Source organism: Bactrocera tryoni, unplaced genomic scaffold (genome assembly GCF_016617805.1).
Source record: "Bactrocera tryoni isolate S06 unplaced genomic scaffold, CSIRO_BtryS06_freeze2 scaffold_925, whole genome shotgun sequence".
Lineage (NCBI taxonomy): Eukaryota > Metazoa > Arthropoda > Insecta > Diptera > Tephritidae > Bactrocera > Bactrocera tryoni.
This window is the reverse complement of record NW_024396572.1, coordinates 225,363-233,895: the sequence shown is the minus strand read 5'-3', so window position 1 is coordinate 233,895 and position 8,533 is coordinate 225,363. Positions and strand designations below refer to the sequence as shown.

The window sequence follows — 8,533 nt, the reverse complement described above, 5'->3', positions numbered from 1 at the left end:
ACAAACTTATCATCATTACTTAGAGCATCAGATTCATCCTTCACATTAGTTTTTATATAAGGATCGATTATTTTAGTTTTATTTTTAATAAAAGATTCTCTGTTTTAACCCTGGTCGCGACCAACGGTCTGATACACTTAGTCGAGACCAATAGTGCTTGGCTAGGCCTAGGCTAGTTTACATACATTTGTATGGAAATACGTGTTGTATTTACGCTCATATATGTACAATATAGATACATTTTTGATATTTCTTACCTCTCTATTTGGTTGAAATCAAATTGACTGCCTTGTTCACGCTTGGCGTGGCAATAGCGTTCACAAAAAATATTATAATATTTTGAGAAAAATTACATTTTTCTTAACATTTTAAAACGCTCTAGAGGCTAAAGAATTTGACTTAGGTGGGTCAAATGAATTGCACCGGTTAGGTAATTTAAAGGGCTTTCAGGAAATGTATAATTCGGCCGGGGGCGTGGCATTAGCCGAAAATGGGTTTTCACATGTCTCCATTTTAGTTTCCCTACAGTTTGGAGGGACGGGGGGGGTATTTGAGGCCGGTGGAGATCTAAACCGTTTTGCAAGTTAGTTCACCCCTGGGACTTTCAGGAAAGCTCTCAACCTCCCCTCCATTTCTACCAGGGGCGTGGCAATAGCGTTCACAAAAAATGTAACATTTGAGAAAAATTACATTTTTCTTAATCTTTAAAACGCTCTAGAGGCTAAAGTATTTGACCTAGATAAACATACAAAACAATTTGGACATGTAGCGAACATGAAAACAGATAAATCAACCGTGCGAAGTGATAGAAACATACCAAAGTTCATATATTTTCATTCAAAATATATGGGGTCTAGCCAAGCCCCATTGGTGCACTGAGGTGTAATATTATAATATCCTTTTTTCGTCCTTTTCGATACGATATCCTTGAATTTTTTTCTGAATTCTATAGACAATAAAATTCCAGGAAGCTACCTGGAAGCGCAAGTCGTTTGCTACACTCTAAATATATTTAAATAACATTTAAAAACTAAATATGCCTGGCCAGACCCGAGGGTCTCGATAAGGGTTAATACTATAAAATTGCGTTTCAATAATCATTCTTATTGGCAGGTGGAGCCCGTAAGAGTTAACTTGAGACCTAAACGCCGTTGTATGTTACCTACTGCGCTCTGGTTTCAAGTTGCGGGTTATAGTAAAAGTTTCGTTTAGAATTCTCCGTTAATATACATATATAGGTCACAATAATTAATTAATTTAATTTGAAGTTATAGTGGTTTTTAAATAGGTGAAAAAATGGGGGCACTAAAAAAATATTTATTCTCAAAGTGGACAGTAGACAAAATAAGTTTGGGAACCACTGATATAGAGTAAAGTCAACCGGATGTTCGAAAATCCTGATATATAGGGGCTAGGCCAAGTTTTTTCTCAAATTTATCTATTTTAGGCACGAAGGTACACTGTTATGAGCAAAACATGCTCTCGTATTTTCATTGGGATAACTCACATATTGGCCGATATACATATGTCGTACAAAGGCACCCGGAAGTCCGAAAACTCTTATATTAGGTATATGGGGACTAAAGGAAGTATTTGTATGATTGAATCCATTTTTAACACACAGACATACCATTACAAGAGACGGATAATCCCTTTTTTTCAATTATATATCTCACACATTGACCGACATTTTCGATCAAAAGTCAGCTATAGGTACCGGTGTCCACCTATTCGGTAGCTAGGGGCTTGACCAGTTTTTGTTTGATTTAAACAATTTTCGGTCATACACTAAATTCATTATTCGTGCAAAGTTTTACCCCTTTATATTAATTCCTTATTGATTTGTGTACTGAAAACTGAACGAATTTAATTTAGTGGAATTTAAAATTGTGCTACGTGGGAAGTAAGGGTGGTTGTTGTCCGTTTTCACACTATGACATAAGAATGTAATAAGAATGTCACGTACTTAATTTTGTCGAAATCGATTGGTCGGGTCCTGAGATATGGAATTTCATCAAAAAGTGGGCGGAGCCACGCTCATCGTCCCATTTTCACACCAGCTCCCATAAAACTCTCCCGTACCATCTCTTGGTGGTAAAATTTAATGTCCCCGGCGTATTTAGTAGTTGATTTATCGCGCTTTTAGTAATTTTTAACAGTACCGTTATATGGGGAGTGAGCGAGATTATTCACCGATTTCACCCATTTCACCCATTTTCACACCGTGTTGAGAAGTTCTTATAAGATTTATACTCAGCAAATTTGGTTGTTGTAAGTAAGTGGCTTACGAGATATGTACATTAAAACTGTTATGGGCCGGGGCCACTCCCGCTTTTTAAAAAAATTTAGCCCACAAGTGCCTCTTGCTACTAGGATCCTCTTTACAGCTTTATATCTTAATTTAGTGCATAGTTATGGCACTTTATATGTTTTCGGTTAATGACGATTTGTGGGCGTAGCAGTGGTCCGATTACGCACATCTACGAACTCAAAATTTTTTTTTCTACTGAGGACCCTACATACCAAGCTTCATCTAGATATCTTAATTTTTACTCAAGTTATAGCTTACACGGACGGACGGACACACAGACAGTCAACCGGATTTCAACTTTTCTTGTCATCCTGATTATTTATATACAAATAACCCTATATCTATCTCGATTACTTTTAGGTGATACGTATAACAGTTAGGTGATCAAAACTACAATAGTATGTAGCAACTGGTTGCAAGAGTATAAAAATAATACTCACTGACCAATATATTCGGCACAAAACTTGTTGCAATAACGATTTTATTTATTTTAACCAATACTACAGACTAATAAAATGCTCAGAGACTTTCATCAAAGTTTCTCACATACAATCACCAATCATATGGGGTTAAATCAGAGTGATGTTCGAAAATCCTGATATTACTTATGTGGGAGCTAGGTAAAGTTTTCAATGAATTGTATACATTTTAGACACAAAGATATACTGTTATGAACAAAACATGCTGTTCTGATTTTGTTAAGATACCTGACATATTGGTCGATTTATGCGGTAAAGAGTCACCCCGTAGTTCAAAAATCTTTACATTAGGTACATGAGGGCTAAGGGAAGTATTTGTCCGATTCAACTCAATTTTGACATAAAGACAAACCATTATAAGAGAAGAATTATTCTTTAATTTCAGTTTTATATTTCAAACATTGACCAACAGTTTCGATCGAAAATCAACTATAGGTACCAGGGTCTAAATATTCGGTACCTAGGGGCTTGAACAGTTTTTATTTAATTTAAAAAATTTTTGGTCATAAAGTGGCATAAGCCAGAGACATTATTCGTGCAAAGTTTTATCCCGTTATATTAATTGTTTCTTCGTCGCCCCGGGCGTAACGTCTTGGGGGCGGCAAAACGATCCTCGCTGTTTTTTAGTATTCGAAAAATACTTCAACAATTTTTTTACAAAATTTTTTATAAAATATAAAGAGTTGTACAATTTCCTCAAAACCGTATTGTGAGACTTTGAACTTCAGAATTTGCGTGGCTTCGAGTTTCTAAATTTTATATACTTAATATCGAAGATATTTTGTAAAAATTCACTTTTGTTCGAACCACCTCATGAAACTTGAAAAGGTAGGTAGATGAAGGGGGTTGGCAGAACATCCATGGCCCCGGGCGCCCGAAATGGAAGCTACGCCACTGTTTAGGAGATATGAACATCAAACATATCAGAGGGCGGGGCCATGCCCACTTATTAAAAAATGTTTATCCTTAGTTGCCCCTTGCTACTGCGATCCTATATGCTAAATTACAGTTTTATATCTTAATTTAGTGCTTAGTTATGACACTTTATAGGTTTTCGGTTAATGGCAACTGGATTGCAACTTTTCTCGTCACTCTGATCATTTATATAAATATATATGTGGTGGCAACCACATTACCAAAATGCAGCCCTGACGAATTTCCTTCATTACTGACGTTTCCACTGTCCTTCGTGTCAGCGCCCGCTTTGTCTGTAATGCATACAGAAGATATCCTTCTTTTATCTTTTGCGCTTGCTAAGCACACACGTGTTTTAACGACTCGTGCAATTTAACCAATTCTTATATAACAAAGTTGAGAGACGAAATAAATAAAAGTTTTAAATTAACCACTCGCCATAAGAAGATTTATTTAAGTTTTGCAATTAAGTAATCGCTTCAATTGGTGTGCCCTGACGAATTTCCTTCATTACTGACGTTTCCACTGTCCTTCGTGTCAGCGCCCGCTTTGTCTGTAATGCATACAGAAGATATCCTTCTTCTATCTTTTGCGCTTGCTAAGCACACACGTGTTTTAACGACTCGTGCAATTTAACCAATTCCTATATAACAAAGTTGAGAAACGAAATAAATAAAAGTTTTAAATTAACCACTCGACATAAGAAGATTTATTTAAGTTTTGCAATTAAGTAATTGCTTCAATTGGTGACCCCGCACGTTAGGAACATTTCAAGCAGCCATAACCTAAATTAACGCTGCAATCGCACTTTCAACACCACATTTCAACGCAAAATGTCTCTGGACGACTCAATCAGCGCTCCGTCGCAATCAAACATTCAGATTTCTAGGGAAATCTCCATCAAAGCTCCACCATTTTACAGCGAAAAACCTACGTTGTGGTTTGCGCAACTCGAGTCGCAATTCAGAATGCGGAGCATTCTAACAGAAGTCGACAAATTCCACGTGGCCGTGCCTTTAATTGACACTAGATCAGCCTCCCCAGTCGAAGATATAATTTTGGCACCACCTATTACCACTCCATACAGAAAACTTAAAGAGGCACTTATTGCACGCTTCTCAAAATCTAAAGAAGCTAATCTTATACAATTATTGGACGGAGAGAGCCTAGGTGACAAAACTCCATCTCAACACCTGCGTCATCTCCGTAGTCTCGTCCCGGACATTGATGAGGAAGTTTTCAAGGCGCGATGGTTATCACACCTTCCTCCCCAAATGCGCGCATACCTCGTCATACAGGAACAGGCTGATCTCAATAAACTCGGGGCTGCAGCCGACAAGCTTCACGAGGTGATTAAACCGGCTGGCATAGCAGCTGTTTCAGACCTGGAGACGCAAGTAGCAGCCTTGGCAGAACACCTGGCAGAACTTTCAGCCATCGTAGCGCGCTCACGTAGCAAATTTAGCGTGCTACCAGCAACTTCATCCGGAGGGCTTTGCTGGTACCACGCCAAGTTTGGCGCCAACGCGCAAAAATGTACAACCGGATGCAAATACGAGGAAAACTTCAACAGGAGTCGTTAGTAGCGGCAGTCGACTCCCCTGTCCACAAACGTTCAATTTTTAATCGACACAGGCTCCGACCTCTCAGTTTTCCCGTACAATCAATCCACTCGTTTTCAGAAACCACTCAATTACCAACTCTATGCCGCCAACGGCACAATTATCAACACATACGGATGCGCCTTTAAAACCGCCGATTTTGGACTTCAAAAAGAATTAACCTGGCGTTTTGTCTTAGCTGATGTTCCACGACCTATCGTCGGAGCAGATTTTCTCAGCCATTTCGGTCTCATCGTTGATCTGAAACATAAACGCATAATAGACCAGAAAACTTAGTTATCTTCACGGGGCAACACCCCTTTTGTTAAGTCGTATTCAATCAAAACTTAAAAAATTGATCATTTAACACCATTTTGGAAATTACTTTCAGAATTCCCTGACGAAACCAAACCAGACGGCCTACCAAAATTCACCAAACACCAAACTCGACATTATATCAAAACTACGGAGGGACCTCCTGTCACAAGCAAAACACGAAGACTTGCACCTGATCGTCTTATCATCGCTAAGGCAGAATTTGAAAAAATTATTAAGATTGGCCTCGCCCGGCAATCCAACAGCCCATGGGCATAACCGCTACACCTGGTGCCAAAGAAATCAAGAGATTGGCGCCCTTGTGAGGATTACAGACGCCCCAATGATCGGACTATACCCGAAAGATACCCCGTCCGTTATTTAGAAGATTTCGCCGCCACTCTATACACAAAAAAATATTCTCTACTATTGACCTCGTCCGCGCCTTCAACCAAATCCCGGTCGCTCCGAAGGACATTCCCAAAACAGCGATTATAACCCCGTTCGGATTATTTGAATTTCCTTTCATGACCTTCGGGCTTTGGAATGCGGCACAGACGTTCCAACGTTTCATGGACGAGATCACCCGAGATATGACATTTGTCTACGCCTACATTGACGATATCCTCGTCGCTTCAGACAACGAAAATCAACACATGGAACACTTGCGAACCTTATTTCAACGCCTACAAGAAGTTGGGCTTACGATAAACGCCGCAAAGACCAAACTCGCACAAAGAGAGGTCGCATTCTTGGGCCACACAATTTCAGAAACAGGCATCAAACCACTGCCTGAACGAATATCGGCAATTTTGGACTTCCCCAGACCTTCAACAATTAAGAGCTTACGCTCCTTTTTAGGTACAATCAATTTCTACAGAAAATTTATTAAACATGCTGCAGAATTATTAGCGCCTTTTAACAAACTTTTGGAATTATCCACCACCAAAAGCTCTCAACCTGTCGCATGGATCCAAAAACTGGAGACCGCCTTCGGATGCTGCAAAAACGCTCTGGCCAAGGCCACACAGCTCGCTCACCCTAGCAGGGACGCAGATTGAGCTATTTTCATAGATGCGTCACAACACGCTGTCGGCGCTGTTTTGCAGCAGAAAATTGATAACTCATGGCAACCACTGGCGTTTTTTAGCAAGAAGCTGGACAAAAAATCGTCCGAGCGGTCGACATACGATCGCGAATTACAAGCCATATACGAGTCTATAAAACATTTCAGACACATCTTCGAGGGGCGGCACGTAGTAATTTTTACGGACCATAAACCACTGGTTCACGCTTTTAAACAGCGTTTAGATAAGGCATCCCCTTGGCAGTTCCGCAGACTTGACCTCATCGCGCAATTCTTCACTGAAATCAAACACGTTGCAGGCAACGAAAACATCGTGGCCGACACTCTGTCTCGGGTATACGCAATTTCAGCCGCCGTGACACTTACTGAGCTCGCTACACAACAAAAAACGACAACCCATATCAAACTTTGAACAACCAACCCAACGTTTCCAGCATGTTCACGTCGATTTAATAATTTTGTTTCCATCAAAGGGGCATTGATACTGCCTTACTGCCGTCGATCGATTTACCCGATTCCCAGAAGCCATACCGCTAGAAGACGCACGAGCCGACACTGTGGCACGTGCATTCATGCTGAACTGGATCGCCCGCTATGGCGTGCCAGCCAGAATCACTTCAGATCAAAGTATGCAGTTCCAATCAGATCTTTTTAATAAACTCAATAACCTCCTAGGTGCAAGACACATCGTAACCACGGCTTACCACTCACAAGCAAACGGCCTCGTTGAGAGACTTCATCGTCAGCTTAAAGCAGCATTACTCTGTCACAACGAGTCGTGGTACGACGCTCTACCAGCCGTCCTGCTGGGGCTTCGATCGGCCTGGAAGGAGGACATCGGGGCTACCTCGGCGGAATTAGTTTACGGCGAAACCATTCGCCTACCTGTAGAATTTCTCGCACCATCCTCACGAGACCTCAGCGCACCTGAACTCATAAAAGTTCTGCAAAATCACTTCCGTGGACTTACACCTGCAGAAATGTCACGCCACGCTAAGTATCGCGTTTTTAAATTCAGGGACTTGGATCACACTAGCCACGTTTTTGTCCGCCGCCCATACCATACCGAGTCGCGGCCCGATACGCCAAGTATTTCACCGTTCATATCAATGGAAAAGACATCCCAGTTTCTATCGATCGTTTGAAACCGGCGTACATCGTAGCGAATGATCAAGGAACACTCGACCACTCGGACGCAGCAGGCCAAAACGCTAGAACGAGGGAAAAACAAAAAAAACACGTTCATTTCGCAACCTAATTTATTTCACAAAGAAGGAGAGACATGTGGTGGCAACCACATTACCAAAATGCAGCCCTGACGAATTTCCTTCATTACTGACGTTTCCACTGTCCTTCGTGTCAGCGCCCGCTTTGTCTGTAATGCATACAGAAGATATCTTTCTTCTATCTTTTGCGCTTGCTAAGCACACACGTGTTTTAACGACTCGTGCAATTTAACCAATTCCTATATAACAAAGTTGAGAAACGAAATAAATAAAAGTTTTAAATTAACCACTCGACATAAGAAGATTTATTTAAGTTTTGCAATTAAGTAATCGCTTCATATATAACCCTATATCTATCTCGTTTAGTTTTATGTGATACGTACATCCGTTAGGTGAACAAAACTACTTGTATATTACTCTGTAGCAACTGGATGCAAGAGTATAAAAATATACTTTCATGTTCGAATTTCTTTCAATTAACTAATTTTTAGTGACCCCATATAAAAACGAGAAAGTATGTATGGGAGAGTGTGTACAAAATTACAACTTTTGAAATGATTGTTTAATATCCGTGTGAAGCCGGGGCGGGCTGCTAAATA

At 40.4% G+C, this 8,533-nt stretch overlaps 1 protein-coding gene across 1 annotated transcript; it reads left to right on the top strand.

The window, feature by feature from the left end:
- Positions 1-4,538: 4,538 nt before the first annotated feature.
- On the top strand, positions 4,539-5,288 carry LOC120782062. The gene has a single exon (XM_040114219.1). It carries the CDS (start codon positions 4,539-4,541, stop codon positions 5,286-5,288), a length of 750 nt encoding a protein of 249 aa, XP_039970153.1.
- Positions 5,289-8,533: the final 3,245 nt, after the last annotated feature.

Bases quoted from the DNA above. Each gene is read 5' to 3' on its own strand.
- LOC120782062 (XM_040114219.1), top strand. From the start codon at position 4,539: ATGTCTCTGGACGACTCAATCAGCGCTCCGTCGCAATCAAACATTCAG.